The sequence below is a fragment of the Tubulanus polymorphus genome, chromosome 3 (genome assembly GCF_964204645.1).
Source record: "Tubulanus polymorphus chromosome 3, tnTubPoly1.2, whole genome shotgun sequence".
In the NCBI taxonomy this organism is placed as follows: Eukaryota; Metazoa; Nemertea; class Palaeonemertea; order Tubulaniformes; family Tubulanidae; genus Tubulanus; species Tubulanus polymorphus.
In genome coordinates, this window is record NC_134027.1 from 4,004,553 (window position 1) to 4,025,003 (window position 20,451).

Here is a 20,451-nt window from a genome sequence, read left to right on the forward strand (position 1 = left end):
TCTAAACCAGGGCCGAGTTTCACGAAAAAGTTTAAGCCTAAAATGGTTTAGTTCGAATTGTTGTCCTCATTGAAAACATGAAGTAACCAATGGCAATTACACCAAAAATTTGAGTTAAACTTTTTCGTGAAACTGGGCCCAGAGCACTTACCTTGGCGTGATTATCTTGACAAGAATTAGTCCAAGCAAATACAAAGATAATTTTGTGAGTTGTGATTTTTGTTTTTTTTTTTCAAAATACATGTATGTTGAATTCTTCATACTGAAAAGGTTTTGATAGATACCATTAAGAATAAATTAGTCCGTCCAGCATGTCCTCAATTTTAGTCTTTTTATTTTCCATCACTTTTTCCAGTGAAACATCTTAAAAGGACAAATTTGGTCACAGCGGTAGAGGAATAGAAACAGATACTGTATGAGCTAACTCTAAATCAACATTATTGGTTATGTATCCACTTACTTTGAACGTGGATGCACTAATCTAAACCAAAAGAATGAACAACTTGACTTTTTGACAAGATTTTTTATTCTTACAAAAATTTCGGCACGCAATTGGCCGAATATATTGGCATGAATACACAATGTAAATAACACATACAAACAAGCATAAATCACTCACACCATATTTACAATTACATGTGATTAAATCACTATCAAATTAGTTATCAAATAAATAGAAGCAGGTGACTAATGATTATAAAATACAATGCAGCAGGATTTTTTCAAATAACCATTTTTGATGCGCACAGGTGGGAGATCTAATCTATCAAATTTGGATAATTTTTAAAGCCTCCAATGTTTCTATGATAATGCTAAGACAAACGTACCAACAGACCTATTTCAGAGAAATGGTTCTCATAGACTCGGGAAATATTCGTTGTTGTTTAAAATCATTCACTATCGAGTATCCAAAATAACTTTTTTTTTCACAAAACTTTTAGCATAGAATTTGTAAGAATAGAAAATTAATTGGTGTTCGACAAAGTTCAATTTCGATGTTAAACAAACCCTACTGCCAGGTAATCACCAAACGAACTAACAAACAATAATTTAATTTGGTTACTGTATAAATGCAAATATTAGATTGAATCTTGGAATAATAAAAATTACCATTAGGCATACATATATATTACTCCAAGTTTAAATATACATGTAAAATTATTAAACAAAACAAAAGCCATTTTATATGAATCAATCTATGTGACATACCGGTACATACTACAATACATTAATTTCATTTCAACTTCTCATGATTTTGTCAATTAAACCTTTTTCGTACTACTGCATACTCAAATTATGAATGATTTTATGTAGATCTCTCCCATAAATATTTAGTGGTCGAAATCATGGCAAGCTGAGAGAATTCCATATGGCAAACGTGCATTCAAAATTCAAAACGCTTGAGCGAGGGTGGCCAAAGGAAGACCAGCAATTTGGGTTGATGATAACTACAGACTAAAGACATGTATAAAAGGTGCATTGCGGGATTTTTATCAAAAAGCTCTTGAGCTGATACAATATTTTCAATCGGAATTATGTGAACTTGGCACTATCACATCTTCAGCTTCAACCAAATAGATGCATTATACATATAGAATTACATGTATCACAATCAGAAGCTAACTCCATACAAATATCAACAATAAAAAAAATAACTTGATATCAGTTAACGGACACTTACTAATAAGCTCATTTAAAGCCAAGTAAAAAATAACTGAAAATCGCGAAAGTATGTGTAAGAGTAATTGTGATTGATGTCAGCATCCAAACTCATCTACTACGTATTTATAATTGAAAACTTTGATACATGAAGAATATCAATGCAGAAATGTATAAATCATGGCCAATAACTAACATTGCAAATGACACAATTTTGCAATACCGGTGTTGGTGACCAGGTTCATAGACTAATTTTGAATGGTTGGCTAGAGTTACTACCACGTATATGAGTCAGCCCTAGGTGTACATCAACAGAAAGAATGCAGCCCTAGATTTCATAACGAAGTGAGAACATGTCAAAAACAGCAGCTTTTGAGAAGAATACCGATGTTCTTAACACGTATTATTCAGTTGTTTCTATGGAAGTTTTAACTATTGATAACCATCACTACAGTCATACCTCACCACATTCATCATCAGTTCATAAATATAGGTACACGCCGATTCGGATTACATAGAACTAGCCTCATCAAAACTATTCATCTCAATAATAGAAACCATGTTTATTTGACGAAATCTCTCAATAAATGTTCAATAGCTTTCGAAACGTTTTCCACAACTGGAAGAATACATAAACCAGCCTGAAGCGGATCAATTGTTAACAAGCACAACGGTAAATATGTGTACTGGTATCATTAAAATTCCTCAAATAGAATGATTGGGAGATCAGGTGATGAAAAGTTCTGGCATATCAGTAAATATTTCATAGGATGTTTGTGCTCGAAAAGTGAGTCTAGAAATTCATTGCACTGTAGATTAAATAGAGCCAGCTCGCTGAGACTGTTCCATTATTAATAGCACCCTGCTGATGGTGGATGTCTTCAGCACGTCGTCGTTATAAACACAATATACACATTTCGTAAACATTCATTAATGATTCAGAAAATCACGAACTAATGTCAGTCGCCTTTTCTCAGCGATATCCATCTGATTTTCTAAATCCTGAAAGAGATTCAAGACACAAACTTTATTCAAACATATTATATTAAGTATTTAAGTATTAGCAATGCATTCAACTCTCTATAGCCCGGTCTAAATTACCCTAGAAATTACAGATCATTTTTCTAAAGAGTTCGTACAGATCAGGGAATCCAAAATTCCCTGACATTTCCCTCATTATCATCAGTGGGTGCCATTTTCTGGGCCACTCATCACCAATGAGAACAAGAGACCAAAAATTCTAATTCCCTGATTTTCAAGAAAAGAGTCGGAATCCCCCTATTCTCCCTGCAACAAAAAAATATATCCGGAATAACTAGATTTTCCCTGATCTGTAAGAAACCTGTTTTTAGACCTAGTTCTTCTAAAAAGATGAATTTTATCATGGAGCAATAAAAGACACACTTACGCCACGGTCTGTTATCTCAGCTCTCTCTACTTTCCAAGATAGATTTTCAACCTCAGCCTCTAACTGCGCTTGTTGATATTCGAACTAAAAAACATATTGCACAATTATCAAGACCTTATAGGTTTTAAAGTACAATTACGCAAAATGAATCATCAACTATTAGGCCTATAGGGTGGTGACTTTCACTAGACAATTCCCTGACATGCACGTCGTTTTCCCTGACTTGAGCTACTAAGAATCTAATCAATTAACACAGTCAAATACATCAAATATAGACGTTTGATATTACAACGAATCTCCCTGAAATTAAGCTTTTTTGCCAAATTTCTTGTCTTTTTTAAAGAAAAGAGAGTTTTCCCTGATTCGCAGGTAAGTCGCCGCCTGCTCGGCGAGCTGTTCAAAAGTTGGTTTAAGATAACCGGCGGATAAATACCATACCAACAATGAACTTTCAAATGTCACTATGTCAACTATCCACTGGTTAACTCTAACCAACTTTTGAGCAACTGCAGCCCCTGTAAAACATATAATACTTACGAGTTGTTTTCTTGGACCTTTCTCCAAGTAGTATGCATATGGATAAGTGTATTGCAGCGTATAGCGGCACTGTAAAATCAACAACATACAGTCACATCTTCATTCACTACACGTGCGTAAGGAGTTTATTCTCATGTTATTTTAGCTGATTTCCATTTAATTCAAACTGACGTACCTTACATAGTAGCTCTGCAGCATTCAGCAGATACTGCCAATCAATCCACGTTCCTTCATTATTCATGACCTTCTCTTCTATACGATCTGTGATTCGTTTCAAAGTTTGCTCTTCTAAGCGCAAACTTTTCGCGTGATTTTCCCACTAGAACCAAGTACAAAGTATTACTAACCCATTTACATCTCATGAGCCTTATAAGCTACTGTCACTTGAGTTATGCATGAAATAACTTACACGCTCGAAATAGAAGAGATATTTTTTCAATGCTTCTCGTGCTTTTGCGTTGGCAGATTCGTTGACAATGTTCGGATTTTCTTTATATCGACTGCACTCGTAATACTCACTGCCATGATTCTTCCAATCTCCCAAACACATCCAACAAAAATCATGCTTACATTTACAGCATTGCTACAACAATAGGTAGATATATTCAAATAAGTATATACCTGAAGAAGATAACATTATGTTTCATTTACTTCATACACGGCACTTACTTACCATATGATTACATCCACCATTCTTTTCTATACACACATGGCATTTCGGACACTACAAAATTATAGTGATAACAATGTATTAATAATTGGTATCCAATGTGTCCTGAAAAAACAGTTGCATGAAAATGAACCTACATCCTTCGTGTGGGCACTGATATAGTTGGCGGTTTCTGAATCATCAGCACATTTTGTGAGCCACTTCTTAATAACGTCGCAAGCTGTTGGAGCATGATAATCAATACCGCATTTAAAACTATAAAACAGAAGAACATGTGATGGCCTACAATTTTGCAATTGATTGTGGTAACAAAACACGCATAATGTCCCAATATAAATGGTATAAATAGCATGTAATTTCACTATTCAAGGCCAACCGGTGAATATATGCAGAAATCTACTTGAAAATCACTAAAATCATTAGAAGATATCAACTTCCTTATTGATTGTGTTATTACAAAAAATATAGATAGGCACCGATATGACAAATTGAAATCAATGAATCTAATACACAGTGTATATGGGAGAGAGATATGGGAGAGAGATGTTGAAGTGTAACACTTCAACATCTCTCTCCCATATCTGTAATTCCAAATACGATGTATAACTCACCAAAATGAAGTTTTACAGTTGCTACAATCGATGCGTTTTGCTTGGTCACGCTTTGCACGGACGACGACGCAACAATTCGGACCTGGACAAAACCGCAACTCGGGATGTGTCTATCAACATAAGAAATAATCAGACCTTACAATCATATACAGACAACTGACTATTTAAAGATGGAGAGAGCACTGTACTGTATTAAAGAAGAATGAAATGAAAATACGAATGCATACCTCAACATGATCTCGAAAAGCAAAATGTTGATATTTTTCTCTGTGAGCTGGTTTATTAAGTAATGTCAAGACAAAGTCCTCTGGTACCAATATATTACAATCTTCTCCCATGCACTCAATACCTGAATAAAATAACAAATATTTTACTGTTTCTTCAAGTCCTCGATTGAATAACCTAGAAAATGAAACAAGAATTGATGCACCTACCTGTAGAGATACCTTGACTGACTTGTATTTGGAAATGCATCTCCCAGCATTCTTTACAGAATATATGAGAACAAGTTAATCCGACTAGATTGTCTAGATTAGTTTTATTAAAACAAACCGGACAGTACCCGCGTCCTGCTGAGACAGTCTGAAACTAAAATACCAGCACCAAAAATCACTCTAGACTAAATGTTGGCCAACAAAATAAACGAAGCAAAATGAACCAGCAAATTAACTCACTTTTGGCTTTACTTTCGGAAAAATTCTGGAATCGATCAATAATTTTTCCGGGTCTCTTCTGTGTCTGAAAAATATTGTACATATTCATGTATAAGTGAGCTTCAGAACCTGATTTTAATAGAGCGGTATGAAAAATCGTGATACCTTTGTTCAATATCTTCTTTAGCCCAATAATGAGCGTGAAGTAACAACTTCGCAAGAGAAGGAGTTACCTAGAAATAGATTAAAAACATTCAAATTCATTAGAAACATTCCTTTAAGAAGTGGTAATGGTTGTTTTCAATTTCAATGGGTACTATGCCGCATTATTTAAGATGCTGTATACACTAAGATACACTAATATTATTATAATTAGGGTTGGGGTTTGTTTTAGGTTTTGTTCTGTACATAGTTAAAACATTCAGCCGAATGCAACAAGCCTCAGCGGTCTAACAGGAAGACGCTGTGCTAGCAATACGCTGGCTTGAGCTTGAAAATACTGACTTTTCTGCTCTTTTTTGTCTCACTCTAAATCGTCCACCTCAGTAAGCATAATAATGTTAAATTGGATAATGCAAAGTTCGCAAAATATCCCACTGTCCATATTCATTGCTTTTAGGCCTGTATCTAACTTAGCAAAAAAAATCTGTACGTAGACATTCTGAAGCTTTACTGATTGAAAGACTTCATCACTTACTTTGATAGATTCACAGAGAGCTTCTACATTCTCATTCAGAAGACGTTCAACATCTTCAATCTTGAGCAGTTCAAATTCGAAATATTCGGGATCATCTCGACCTGGGGAGCGATCGCCTTCGAAATCATCCAGCGATTCGTTATAATAATCATCAAAATTATGATCCTCTTCATCTGATGCTTCCATCAGCTCATCGTCTGATTGGCTGTTCATTTCCATAGCCATAACCTTGAAAAGAATAGTTACTAATTAAGATTTTTTTTTAAACGACTTATGAAATCATGACAATCTTGAAATCAAGTAACGGGTAATAATACCTCAATATTCATGTTTTATGCCTATATTTTGTGGTGTATGATTTAATTTCTTCAAAAAAAGTTGTGATACCAATGACGAAGAATGAGTCCAATGACGCATTCAAAAAACCTTTCCAAGATTTAGATTTAGGTTGATAGGCCTTTATAGTTTAGCTGGAATATTGACCTATAAATAGGACCTGTAAAACAGGTCAAATGTGATAAGATATTCCAAGTAGGCCACAAATAAGTGCGGTCTTATGAAAAAGGATAACAAGAAAACGGTAAAAAATAGTCAACCCTCCATACAAATACTGTGGGGAAATCTACACACGTGAGGACATGACCCCTCAGTCAGCGGACAGACCATTTAGATTCACAAACTATATTTAAGCCTATCCAAACATATCAAATCATACCACTTCTTAACTGCGTTTCTAAAATTAGCCTCTCGTGAACAGGTCACAAGTCTGATAAAGTTGACAAAATAAAATCTATGATTGACGAAAAAACTGTCATAGGCCTAATAGGATTTCAACTTGAATCTTTTTTGGAAATGGCTCATACATTTGAGTTGAAAAAATCCTATTACAGTTTTCTCTTCAATTGTGGGTTTTATTTGTTAGCCTTTAGGTGTCCAAGCATTAAATGAGCCCACCTGGCTAAATGGGGGTATCATTTAACACCAGACAGCCAGTTTTAAAGCAAGTATCTGGACTAACCCCTTCATATTTTCTTGATATACCTTACTTGTATCGTTAGACCAATAAATCTGACGTCCTACAGGACTACTAAGTAGATATTTGAGCCCTAAAGATTAAGGAAGGAAAGTGTTATGTGAAATAACAAATAACTAATCAACTAACTGTCCGCCATCAAGATCAAGTAGGCGAGTTTGTACCGTCTGGGAATTCTGCATTCTCTCTCTGAACCCAAGTTATCAGTATCATCACCCAGCGAGTTAGTTAGTTACCTAATTGTTGGTGGTAAGCTTTTTATAATCGGATGGGCTTATACCAATGTGTGTGGTTTGTGAAAATATCCGATCGGATCGTGGAACTAAACCACAGTCAGGTTACTGACTACCAGCGAGTCATCAGATGACATTATTATTGTCCAAAAATACAAGTTACAAGAGAGAGAGAAGGTTCATGATGCATCAAAGAATCTTTTAGAGCAGATCAGAGATCAGAGGCCAGCACAGCCGGTGAGACGGAGTCGAAGAAGCAGGGAAGAATGAAGAAAAGAAAGATCAAGATGGGGAGCCAAAATTCCATGGAACTTCCTCACACAACTCACCGTGTTTGCACTATTTCAGTCAGTGAATTAATTGTTCGATTCAGCCAGCTATCTTCTAAAGATTACGTATTTATACTATTCATCCATAAATCCTTCTTAAATCACAATGACGCATAAAAATACAATATTTTCAGTGATGTTTCCTTTCTTTGCATTACAGGAAGAGAATGATCATTTATCAATGGATGCCACACTGAATCGACCAGATAGTTTTTTATGCGTATATAAAGAGTAGATAAAAATTCTTCTCATTAATCAAGTAGAAATATTCTAAATCTAATCAAATATTTGATAACAGACACATCATCGATGCGCAAATCATTCATTTGAATATAATATATTACGTCGTTTCTGAAATATCATTCCAGCATTTTATCAATGACGTCACATATCAACTTGCCAGTGTACGTTGCAAACATTCGCTTGCCACAGTATAACATAAAAAAGCAATATAATACAATCTCACTTTATTTCACAAAAGGCCGACTCTCCGGCCGAAAGCAGCGTTTAATAGGTGGGGTTGATTATTACAGCTAGTGAGGGATAAGATAACGGACACCTGAACCAGGAACGTGCTTAGTGCGGGGGAGGGAAGCCATGGATCATGGCCTTTCAATTGGCAGCCACCCGGTCATCGTGGCTGAAAGCGATCGTCTCCTAGACCGAAATATTTTCCTTCAAATTTTCTGGCTTTAGTTAATTTCTAATAATACGTAGTCAGCAGCTCAGTTTTACAGTTTTGGATCCAGTTCTACAGTTTTGACTGTTCCACAGTTGTATTTAAACTTCTTAATAACTGAAACTGGTTGAACAAATACAGTCAAATTATCAGTAAAATCAAATAGACTTTTTATTTACTGCAAATTTACAAGAGCCGTAACGGGACTATGGGAACACTTTTCAACCATAACTAAACTGGAACCAAATAGAACAAAAAATCGCTCCTGTCAATTAGAAAATCCTTGTCCAATACAACGCTCAGTTTAAAAGGTCCAGTTGTATCAGTCGTCTTGATAACGATGTTAAATTGGCCACATAACTAAGTTGGTCTTTGGTGTTTTGACTGTGCAACTGGCCCATGGGCATCGGCGCTTTCCTATGTGGAGGCACTCCTAAGAAATAGATCGCGAACCATTGCAGTTGCACAGTCAAAACACCAAAGACCAACTTAGTTATGTGGCCAATTTAACATCGTTATCAAGACGACTGATACAACATCATGGATATACTATATATCATGGTTTTTTTGTTGGGAAAGTCTCAAACATTATGATGGTCCGTTACATGTTTTCTTGCAGCAAATCATTAGACACGCAATACCAGAGGAAGGTTCAGTCATTGAACTGACTATAAATCAAAGTCTCGACATTGAAAATTATTCATATTTTGTATTTTCTTGTAGCAAACATTGAGAGATCATACACAGAAATGAGTGTCACCAGAGATAAGATAACACCAGGCATCAGTTAGATGAATGTCACCACTGAGATCAGTAGTACTGAGTTAACTGCCTTAGTCAGCAACAAAGTAGAGTCACAAAGTGAACAGTTGCAAAGGAATGTCGAGTCATTAGTCTGAACTGACTTAAAATCAGGTATAGTATTGAAATTACATGAATTACAATTTTCAAATTTCACATTATTCAAAAATTATTCATATTTTGAGTTTTCTTGTTGTAAGTAGGAAATATGGAGATGTTATGTTACTACAAGATGGAAAAATACCTTCAGGGATTCACAAGAATATTCTTCCAAAGTTGAAAGCATGAAAGAATGGATGAGTCATGAATCTGAACAGACTATAAATCAGGTATATTGTAATAGAAAAAACCACTTGTAATGTTTTATTGATTTTTGAAAATATCCTTTAATGTTTGTATGTTCTGTCTTGTAGGTGAAAATGTGTGAAACATCTAATTTAAGTCGATGTTTACTTTGATAATCAGGTGGCACATGTTGATCGTTTGAGAAAACTCTAATGCGTTGCTGGATATTGGAGAACTCTAATGCGTTGCTGGAACTTGGAGAACTCTAATGCGTTGCTGGAACTTGGAGAACTCTAATGCGTTGCTGTAATTTGGAGAACTCTAATGCGTTGCTGGAACTTGGAGAACTCTTACGCGTTGCTGGAACTTGGAGAACTCTTATGCGTTACTGGAACTTGGAGAACTCTAGTGCGTTACTGGAAATTGAAGAGCTCTAATGCGTTGCTGGAACTTGGAGAACTCTAATGCGTTGCTGGAACTTGGAGAACTCTTACGCGTTGCTGGAACTTGGAGAACTCTAATGCGTTGCTGGAATTTGGAGAACTCTAATGCGTTGCTGGAACTTGAAGAACTCTAATGCGTTACTGGAACTTGGAGAACTCTAATGCGTTGCTGGAACTTGGAGAACTCTTGTGCATGTTAAGACTTGGAGAATTCTTATGTGTGTGCAACTGACCCTGTGTATGAACATGTGTGTTCAATTTGAGATTTATTTGATTTATTTATTTTGATTTAAATAAAACAAGTTAGAATATCTTTGATCGTTTCTAAAGAATTGTTGATGTTGTTTTGATGTGGAACTGAAATGCAGCAGTCAGTTCTGTAGTGTGTTTGGATATTGACACGACATGATGACTGACCTTGATTTCTTCGTGTTGACTCCTTCCTGTCCGTGTTTGTTAATTACACTGCGTCTTAACTCGTTTGTTTTTTTAAACACATATTTATTTCTATGAAATAACATGAGGATTTGTAGAGGAGCTGTATTCTGAACTTGGTGTAGAATAGTAAAACGAGGTGGATAGTACTTAACCAGTTTTATCTTGTCTTATTTGTTACATTGATGAATATACTGATTTTATGGTGCTTAATTGGTTTATAGGGCTTGTGATTGGTGTTTGATAATTGGTTGACGTCTTTGTTTACTTATAAATACATATTGATCTATTGAACTATTAATCACGACAACTAAAACCTATTCGTGGTTTAGTTGTTCATTGCAAAGTGTTTGTGTTGTTTTTCTGTCATCTACAGTTGACTCTGCTCTCGCCCTCAGGCTCGAATCACACTGATTATGGACATATAAACTAAAACTAAATCTAGTTTATACATCCATGCAATAATCAAGTATAATATCACAACGACTCGGACACTTTCAACTCAATCTTTTGAAATTCTATTGTCTACAGTCAATCACCTGTACTCACTTGTTTTAATTGATTTTAGTTCGGAAAACTCGGGCTGCTCATTTACATTTAAACTTGATAGTCCAGATTATATTTTCCAGTTTATGTTAACACATCAAGTGTAATGATATATACTTAATGTAGCCTATCTTACTGGTCTCAGTAAAGGCGAGCCGGTTTACTGTAGTGTCTGTCACCTTACCCCAGACCTGCTGGAAGGATTACAATGTAATTAGAAAATGAAGATTACAGAGAGCAGATTGATACAGCTGTTAGTACTGTGTGCATTTAACATTTTTGTGTGTCCCATTAATTGCAATACATAAAGAACTGCCTGTCTTTCAAACCCCTTGAGATATATCAGCCAAATCTCCAGGAGAGATGGACTACAATAATACTTTTAAAATCAAATTAGTTTACAAAATATGCTAGATGGGCGAACCTTTCAATTCTATTACATGATTCAGTCTATTGTAGACATTTCTCTGTACGTTGACAATCACCTGTGTTATTGCAGATGTTTCTCTTTAAATCATTAATAGTTTCTGGTTTGTTTTGGTACAATGTGTCCTTCGGCTAGCCCCACAAGTAAAAGTCCAGTGGATTCATGTCAGGCGAGTGTGGGGCCCAGTCGTTAACAGTTTGGAGCGCTGAGATTCACCGAAATGCCTATGCAGAACATCAATTGTTTTGCGTGCTGAAAGACATTGCGCACATCCTGTTGGAACCACACTGGATTGAGACTTCCTCTAGACATCTACAATGTTTTGTAATGGAGTAATGAATCGTCATCTTATGATAGCCGGCTCCATTCATAGTCAGCATTTCCTTTTTGGCAAAAAAGTAAGGCCCGATTATAGGCCCTCTGATATTGACCTACTGCATGGCAAATCTTCACCCAGCACTGGCAGTGGTTGTCTCCACCAGTGATCTCCGTCGCTCTACGATCCTAGTGTAACCAACAACTGTGGTACATCAGACACTAAGATTCTTGGTGAAGGCAAATCGAAAGATCACACACACACTTCTTGATGCCATTAAGTGGCTTCTCTGCAATCAAAGGGATTCTTGACCCCAGAATCTATGGTTCAGACTGACAGAAAGATTTGGTTTCCTAAAACCAGCATACCATCTAGGCTTTTTGATTCAGATACAGTCATGATTTAAAAGTGATCTATTCTAAATCAGAATTACACAAAATCACTACAACATTGTAATCAGTTGCTAGGAAATCACCAAGCATATTACCATAGCAACCACGATAATAATCAAAAAGTACCGTTACATCCTATCATTTGGTGGAAAATCGAAACATTTCATTAAGAAATGTGGGGGATACAGGCTTTTTTGTATAGTAATTAATGGGACACCATGAGAACGCATTGCGTTAGAAATAAAATGATATGGAGGAACATGATATGCTGTAGGAAAGGTGGACTATAAACAAAAGAGAGGTCACTACACTATACAGGGGTGTCCCGGGTTCGAACCCAATAATAATTACTGACACTGATTCAGAGTGGTCCTGATGCTGAATATAGGATGTATAGAGGTGTCCCGGATTCGAACTCAGTAATTACTGACACTAATTCAGATTCAGCATTTTCCAATTCAACGAAGAATCGTTTCCCAAACATTGAGAGGCCGTGCATCAACTTGTGTATCGTAATCTAAATCCAGCGAGCATATTTTTCGCACTGTTATTTTTCACGATCAACCTCAAGTTAGGCAAAAAAGGTTTTTTGTATTGTCATTTCGGTTAAAAGAGAATCACTGCGATCGACCTACAAATTGAATCAATTTTAGGTGCTACGGCAATTTTCAATGATATCCAGTAGGTCAGGACACAGATCTCCACAATTTGAATACCATCTGATGATTACTCCAGGTAATCATCTACTAATGATTACGTTTTGCTAATAGTCTAATTTTCGGCGATTTTCCGACCGAGATAAAACTCCGGCGACAGTGAATTGTAAATCAGGATTGACTCTCGGAGACTTATCAATACAATACAACTGGTAAGACTATCCCGCTATCCGATCAATCAGCCCTAACTTAGGCATGCATCTCTAACTCAAATGCTATATTATACAGAAAAGATACAAAATGTATTGTTCTCATTCAAAATCATTACATAGAAAAGGCTAGTTAAAAAGACTTTCAAAAATCTCTATTGCTAAATCTGACGTGTGCACGGGCTACAACTGTGACGCCCTCCATAAATGGTCTAACGGCCGGTTTCGTTGTGGCTTTACTTCTACGTTTGTTATGTGGCCGCTCCACCGGTACATTTTCGACTCCAGATGCTTGTGAGGATTCAATAGGTTCGTCTTCGTTACGCAATGATGTCCACTTCCCTAAAATATCAAGGTACTATTTCAAGCCTGAAATTGATTATTTTATTCGGTCAGTCCTTGATTCAAATTCTACTATTGCTGCTTACTTTTTATTGTTCGTATAAGTGCTGAAACAGGATTCTTAATCCTAGGAAAACAACCACCCTCTCTCAAACTATATCCGTCCATTGGCCTTGAAATTTAAGAGGATAATAATGATAATTTTATTTCCACAATAAATTACAACATGTCATAAAGAGATATACGAGAATATACAAATATGGATGTAATACCATATGCTCATTACTCATTCGTAGATAGAAGCAACAAGAACTCAGTCAACACCCGATATACCGCCCACATCGGTGCAGAACGATTTCGGCGGTATAGAGAGTATGGCGGTATATCGGGGATGTTTTACTATGTATTTGTATGGAGAGGTATTTTGAGAAAACCTGGCGGTAAATGGGAGGGCGGTATATCGGGGGTTGACTGTAGTGCCAAAATACACATTTTACCATATTTCTACGTTTTCGTTGACATCTTTGTCCATGATGGTGATGCTGATATCAGTTGTCACGGTGATCTTGCGTTACCAAGGATTTTGACACTCAATTGTCTCATTAATCATAGAATCATTGATTTGTTCTCAATATTCATATTTATCAATTATCCAGTATTTGAACGAAATCATTGAAATAAAAGAAGGTTTTGTATCCACTCGGATTACATAAATGCTATTAATATATGAGGGTTTATTACACCACCGACAGCATGATGGGCACAGGCGTGTTTGCAAATGACGACGTTACGGACACTGGACAAAACAAAAGCAATTGATTTCATACGTCATCTATGACTACGGCGCAATACAATATATAGTATACATGTACGTGGTGACAGTTCTAGTATCTTACTCGTAATCCAGCGTTCGTTATATCAGTTTGTACCGTTACTTTCAAGGTTGTCTAATAGCGCTACAAACCTACGCGTGAACTTTTCACTTTCGATTATAGTCAGATAGAAAGACCGACCGGCTCGTTTTGTTTATATTCGCTATGACTACACCCACTCCGCTTGACACAGTTCTTCAACCGGGTCATCAAATAACAAGGTAAGATAATCCTATGACAGGATAAGACTCATAAAATGATGAATCTTCCGCTGTAAAAAACTTTCGAATTAACAAGTTTTATATCATTTTCAGTGTTATCGCTGGTGTGGTCAGTAGTGTTGGCGTCGTTTTTTCTGTCCTAGCATTTTATCTTTATTGGTACCGAAATTATCAGTGCGATTGCTTTAAGGCAAATCAAATCAACCCGGACGAATCAGCAGGTAAAATGAACTTTGACACAATTTGTTTCGAAAAATTTTCGAATAATCATTAGACCCAGATCATAAATGAATACGTACATCTAAATCATTTTTGTTTTTCTCACAGAAAACATACCCGCTGCAGTAAGTCAACTGGCCCAAGAAGTTAAAGACCATCAGAAGATTTTTATTAATGATAATTCAGTGGAGCCAGTACGTCATTTAGGTGTTATTCACCAGTCGCAATATGAACCTGTTTTTCCGGCACCACCCGATTACAAACTTAGAAAGCCAAAACCATTGAGATCTGCAAACGAAGCATTCCAAAAAGCCGGGCGTTTGGTCTCGACATTGAATACGTTCTTGCAATTATCCGCCGAAAGATCACCGCGGTTACACCGGCCATCTTTAGGAGTTGTTGACGAGACTGTCGAACATGTTGTTTCTGCTGGGCAACAACTGCGAGAATCGCCTAATTCCGTAGCCACGCCGGGATATGCGATTTCGAGAAGCTTCGAAATGCAATCACCCATACGTCCACGTCTGAAACGGACAGTATCGGCTCCTATTTTAGTGACGGTCACATCAGAAGCTGGTGTCACAAACGAAGCCCTCCATGTTGGTTGTATTATAATGAAAGAGAGTAAAAAAGAGTCACATGGAAAAAATGAACAAAGTGCCACAGCTTGTTGTTTGGATAATGGCTTCCTGTTAAATCGTGAACATATCGATCGGCGCGCAGGAACTGGTTCTAACTCGCTGCTTCCTGTTGATAGAGAGGGACTCGGCGATGTTGAGTCGGTAATCGAACTGGCAGCTGACAAATCGGATATAGATGAAAAACCATCGATGATTTCGACACCTTCAGAAATGAACAGCGTCAATTATAATCTCGACAGATCAGTGAACAGAGAGGATAGTGTTTTAGAAAACGAATTGAACGTAACGCATCGCGATGACGGTAGTAGGTGGGATAAGATTCGTAAATTAGTAAATCACACTAAGTTTGAACCATCGGATAGTGAAAATAGTTCGATAGCATCGATTTGTTCAAGTCGTAGATCATCCGTCGAAATAGATGGTGGAATGAGTGCCATATGAGGAATTACAGCGACAATTTTGAATATGAGGATAACGATGTAAATTCGATTGGTGACGATAGAAATAAACACGAGATTTGGGAAACATCGAAAATGGCCCAATTTATTTGGGAAATGGCCCAATTTATTTGGGAAAATGCACCAATCAACGAGGGGCTACCGAAAGGTCTATCTAATTCGAGTTGGTCGTTGTCGTATATGGAACGATTCTGCATTCGTTCTTGAATTTGATTGCATATTTGAAAGAAAGCCGGTTTATTGTTGAGTGTAGATTCACGCTCTGATAATCATTTTATGTTTTTTTTTTCAAACCATTCAATTGAAAAGAGCACGGTTATATACGTATTCGATTTGGATTTTCTTAAGTATTTCAGTTGAACACAAACGATTTCGTTGCCCTGTTGCGTAAATTGGGTCTCCGAACAATTTCACAAGCTGCAATAACTACAAGCTGGCATGGCCACCGTTCCTGGGAATGAAATAGATTACAAAGGTCTGTTACGCGAACATCACGTTTACATTAATAAATTAAGCATGCGCACTATTCAAGAACAGAGCGCGAACCCGTTGTTCTACGTTTAACTTAGTTTGAAGTTTGAACCTAATTGACTGAGGTCATTGTCCAATTGGGAAATATACCATCATGATTCGATTCACTGCCGCGTCGCTCTACTGGTGCGTGTTCGTATTCAGCTAGAAAGTGGAGAAAATTCTCATAAAAAATCTGCGATTTATTTGGCGGTGTTATTCTCAAGCTTTAACAGACCATGGTTCCCACGCATGCTCGAATATTCAATTAGCCTTCATCGGAAACATCGATATCTTGTGCGACATATCACCGGTCGTCAATATATTCGTGTATCGCGTAGTTTGATATACGCCATGATCTAAGATGTTGGCAAATTCTTCGTGTTTTGTATTAGTGATTTTCTATTAAGGTGATCTATGAGGAGAACGAATACACGTCGCGCATTATTGGAACCATCGAGGATAGCCGAGAATTAGATAAATTATGATGACGAGTAAATCTACTGCCAATAGATGGGTTATTGTGACAGTGTCTTTCGTCGGTTTATTTCTCGTTGGAGGAGTAACGTATACGCCGGGTATCTTCTACGTCGAATGGCTGGATTCATTCGGTGAAGGTTCAGCCATTACATCAATCATTCCGTCGTTGAACCTTGGACTATACAATATTACAGGTCAGTAAAAAGATTTCTAACAGAAACTCGTCGTCAATCTCAATATCGATGTGATGTGATACGTACGCAAAATCCTTTTAACATTTTATCTATCCATCCATCCATCCATCCATCCATCCATCCATCCATCCATCCATCCATCCATCCATCCATCCATCCATCCATCCATCCATCCATCCATCCATCCATCCATCCATCCATCCATATTTTTTGTTTATTAAAAGAGATTGAAATATGTTTTTTTTTAGTAGGCTATCGCGATGATGTAAAGTATGAATATTTGATGGTTTTCATTTTCAGCCGCAGTTGGTAGTATTCTCGTGTCTCGGTTCGGCTTCAAATGGGTGCTGATATGTGCCGGGCTTCTATCTTCAGCTGGTATGGTTGTATCATCATTCGTTCATGATGCGTATTTGCTCATGTTCACTTTTGGCATAGCTACCGGTAAGTCTTTGAGACGGATCTAGGTAAAAATCCCGTATTAGGTAAAAATCCCCAATTCAAGAACACTTCAAAGCAAGATATTCTTCCAATTCTCATTTATTATCATTTTTTCGTGTATATCTGCCTTTCTGCTAGTATCAAAATGAAGAATGAATGAAATCTAGAATATGAACTTATTATTTGATTGATAATCTTTAGATTCAAACTCTAATCTGCTTGAACTGCGCGATGTACTTTTTCTAACTTGCGATATATAAATATATATATATATATTTCACTGTACGATGCGATAAACTTTTAATTTGTAATGGTTTTGAAATTCAAACTGTAATAGACATATAAGAACTGTGCGGTGAACTCATTTTAACTTGTAATATTTGAGCCGTGCGATAACTTCTAGTATTCATGAACTTTAAAATTTGTACAATGTTCACGGTGTTCTTACGTAATAATGATAATAACAATAATGATTCATTCGCTGATATAGCGCACAACTATGAAAATAATCGCCGCGCTTTACATAATAAAAACGATAGATAACCACATAAAAAAGGGTCATACCCATTCGCATTTGAAATATACACGTCTAAAAAGGTAAGTTTTAAGATGACGCTCAAAAGTTTCGACGAATTTAGTCTCTCTTAAAGACTAGGAAGACAATTCAAAAGTTTCGACGAATTTAGTCTCTCTTAAAGACTAGGAAGACAATTCCAGGCTCTGCTGCCAATGATATGTTTAAGCGCATGTACGACCAGGCGTGTGTAATCCTGTAAAAAATTTGAGGGATTTTTACAACCAGTGTATACGCCAGTAGATCGACCGACCGTAATTATAATTTGTATTTTTTAAAGCATGCATAAACCCGCGAGGGCAATCACCCTTTTGTATTGTCATGCACTATAGAATTATATTATACATATTTAAAGAATCAATTTGAATAGTTGGGTGGGTAAACTACACAATTACATATCCTAACCCAAGTAGATGCGCCGAGCCGTAAAAATCCCCGATTCAAAGTATGTAAAAATCCCCCACTTTTCGCTTGGAATGTAAGTAGATACAATTTATTCATATCGATAGAGGTCATTGCACAGTTCAAATATAAATTTAGCAGTTTTATAGCAAATGAATAGAATAGGAGAAATATCTTGCAATGTCTTCGTAGGGATTTTTACCTACTTTGAAGATTTGGGGATCTTAACCTATGGGGATTTTTACCTACAACTAGATACGCTCCCAACATAACAATATGCAATGTTCGCAGTATATAATGTAAACTATATATTTTACATTTCTTTCTAGGTGTCGGATTTGGTGTATGTTTTATGGCTTTTGGTCTCGCCCCGGCGATATTATTCCCCGAGAAGCAGTCTTTATATACAGGTCTAGCTATGTCAGGGTTAGGCTGCGGAACAGTAATTATGCCCATAATCATGGAAGTTACGATAGAGATATACGGTAGCTGGCGAGCTCCTATGTTGATAATCGGTGGTTTGATGCTTAACATATGCGCATGCGGGGCGCTGCTACCAGCAGGAAGACCTCGGACAGACCATCCCCCAGACAAGCCGAAATCTATTGACCAATACGAAGACGATAAACGTTCAGTATTCCACCTAGAGATGTTTACTTCCGTATCATACTTATTATTAATTCTGCATGGTATACTGTTTGCCACAGGGCTATCGGTAATGTACGTTCATATCGTCGCCCTGGTACAATACCAAACTCACACGACAAAGTTCATGGCTAGTATCCTGATGACTTGTTTCGGCATTGCACGATTTCTCGGTACGATTGGACATGGATTTATTGGTCAATTAAAGAGTGTTAATATTGTTATTCAATGTATTGTTGCATATATCATCTGTGCAGTTTGTCAAATTCTTATGCCTTTTATAACAAGCTACCCAGCAATGTTAGCTGTCACATGTATTGCGGCCTTCATGTTTGGTCCGTATGGTAGCATAAACATACCTATGACGTCAAACATTGTTGGTATCGAGCGCATATCACATGGATACGGCTATTTTTGCGTAGGATGTGGCTTAGCGTCAATCGCTGGTGCGCCGATTGCTGGGGTCCTTTTCACTGTGACAGACCAGTATAGCACATCATTCTATTTCACCGCCGCCGTTGTGCTTATGTCAGCGCTTGTTCTTCTTCCAGTATGTTGGAATGACTTTAAAAAGCGTAGATTCCCCTCAAAATTGGAAAAGGTAGAAGCCTCTGATGTGCTAATCCTCGAAGGAATTTGATATAATTGTACAAATAAGCTTATTTATTTATTTATTGTTGGTGTTTGCGCGTATGACTTCTTTGAAACGCGTGAAAACAAGGAGGCAAGTGCTCCATTATTTGTTGAAAGTGTTCGCACGACGTTAAGGTACCGAATGCGATTACGAGTGGAATGATAACGTTTTGATGTTGAACTATTAAACGTTTTGATGTCAAACTATTAAAGACTTAGAGATTAAACTTTTTCATGAAATTTTACCCTTAGCAAAAAAGGATTATTTTCTTAAATCCTAACATCATGCAGATCTGTTTTGTGTCATCCAAGTTATTTCATGCTTGATTTCTTCCTAACTTACATGCCGAAAACGATATTTTCTTGGGGTGGTTCTGTCAGGTTTTCTGTTTGTTTACTATTTATCATTGATTTTCATCGTTATTCGGTATAGTTGTTGTTAATTGCGAATATTTTGCTACTTTTTTTAAGGGAAATGATACTTGTGAATTATGAATGACATCTCAAAATTGATACACACGATCAGACCCGCTGAGATAGAAGCGTGTTTTCAATACGATAATCCTACTATTTTGCTCAAACGCTTTTTACATTATTTAGGACTACTTTTTTTTCGTTTATACGCAAGTAATGAAAAAGTTACCGTACACGTGGTATCATATCATAAATACACTTATACACACTTTGTTGAATAAAAGGAGAAATTTTTCATTCTTGTCATTTGTCTCTATCTATCGTGGTGAGAGAACCGGTTCAAAAGCCCCACTGTTCGTTTCAGACCGAGAACAGCCTTCAACAGG

At 36.8% G+C, this 20,451-nt stretch overlaps 4 protein-coding genes and 1 long non-coding RNA gene across 8 annotated transcripts; 3 read left to right on the plus strand and 2 right to left on the minus strand.

Moving 5' to 3' along the window:
* Positions 1–558: 558 nt before the first annotated feature.
* LOC141901932 (putative E3 ubiquitin-protein ligase ariadne-2) lies at positions 559–7,997 on the minus strand. Of its 2 annotated transcripts, none has more exons than XM_074789520.1 (14): positions 7,831–7,997; positions 6,236–6,463; positions 5,704–5,771; positions 5,560–5,623; positions 5,320–5,473; positions 5,113–5,234; positions 4,886–4,995; positions 4,412–4,529; positions 4,278–4,328; positions 4,014–4,187; positions 3,780–3,923; positions 3,605–3,673; positions 3,068–3,151; positions 559–2,661 (listed from the first exon to the last, which is right to left on the minus strand). In XM_074789520.1, the coding sequence occupies exons 2-14, from the start codon at positions 6,458–6,460 to the stop codon at positions 2,590–2,592; spliced, it is 1,455 nt and encodes a 484-aa protein (XP_074645621.1). In that variant the 5' UTR covers positions 6,461–6,463; positions 7,831–7,997; the 3' UTR covers positions 559–2,589. The 2 variants fall into 2 exon arrangements, with proteins under 2 accessions (XP_074645621.1, XP_074645620.1); XM_074789519.1 differs by lacking the exon at positions 7,831–7,997 and adding an exon at positions 6,553–6,662.
* A 1,353-nt stretch (positions 7,998–9,350) lies between these two features.
* On the plus strand, positions 9,351–10,020 carry LOC141901947 (uncharacterized). Its single transcript, XR_012618876.1, has 3 exons — positions 9,351–9,424; positions 9,514–9,639; positions 9,724–10,020. It is a non-coding gene; the product is annotated as an uncharacterized LOC141901947 (long non-coding RNA).
* Positions 10,021–13,124: 3,104 nt separating this feature from the next.
* LOC141901944 (uncharacterized) lies at positions 13,125–15,278 on the minus strand. 2 transcript variants are annotated; one of them, XM_074789547.1, is made up of 3 exons: positions 15,014–15,278; positions 13,448–13,533; positions 13,125–13,361 (listed from the first exon to the last, which is right to left on the minus strand). In XM_074789547.1, exons 1-3 carry the CDS (start codon positions 15,058–15,060, stop codon positions 13,165–13,167), a joined length of 330 nt encoding a protein of 109 aa, XP_074645648.1. In that variant the 5' UTR covers positions 15,061–15,278; the 3' UTR covers positions 13,125–13,164. The 2 variants fall into 2 exon arrangements, with proteins under 2 accessions (XP_074645648.1, XP_074645649.1); XM_074789548.1 differs by having other exon boundaries at positions 13,859–15,278.
* LOC141901054 (uncharacterized) lies at positions 14,176–15,009 on the plus strand. Its single transcript, XM_074788128.1, has 5 exons — positions 14,176–14,229; positions 14,304–14,454; positions 14,548–14,675; positions 14,782–14,882; positions 14,974–15,009. Exons 2-5 carry the CDS (start codon positions 14,399–14,401, stop codon positions 15,007–15,009), a joined length of 321 nt encoding a protein of 106 aa, XP_074644229.1. The 5' UTR covers positions 14,176–14,229; positions 14,304–14,398.
* Positions 15,279–15,375: 97 nt separating the features above from the next.
* On the plus strand, positions 15,376–20,345 carry LOC141901937 (monocarboxylate transporter 9-like). Of its 2 annotated transcripts, XM_074789535.1 has the most exons (4): positions 15,376–16,247; positions 16,693–16,956; positions 17,257–17,400; positions 18,703–20,345. In XM_074789535.1, the coding sequence occupies exons 2-4, from the start codon at positions 16,767–16,769 to the stop codon at positions 19,656–19,658; spliced, it is 1,290 nt and encodes a 429-aa protein (XP_074645636.1). In that variant the 5' UTR covers positions 15,376–16,247; positions 16,693–16,766; the 3' UTR covers positions 19,659–20,345. The 2 variants fall into 2 exon arrangements, with proteins under 2 accessions (XP_074645636.1, XP_074645635.1); XM_074789534.1 differs by having other exon boundaries at positions 15,376–16,956.
* Positions 20,346–20,451: the final 106 nt, after the last annotated feature.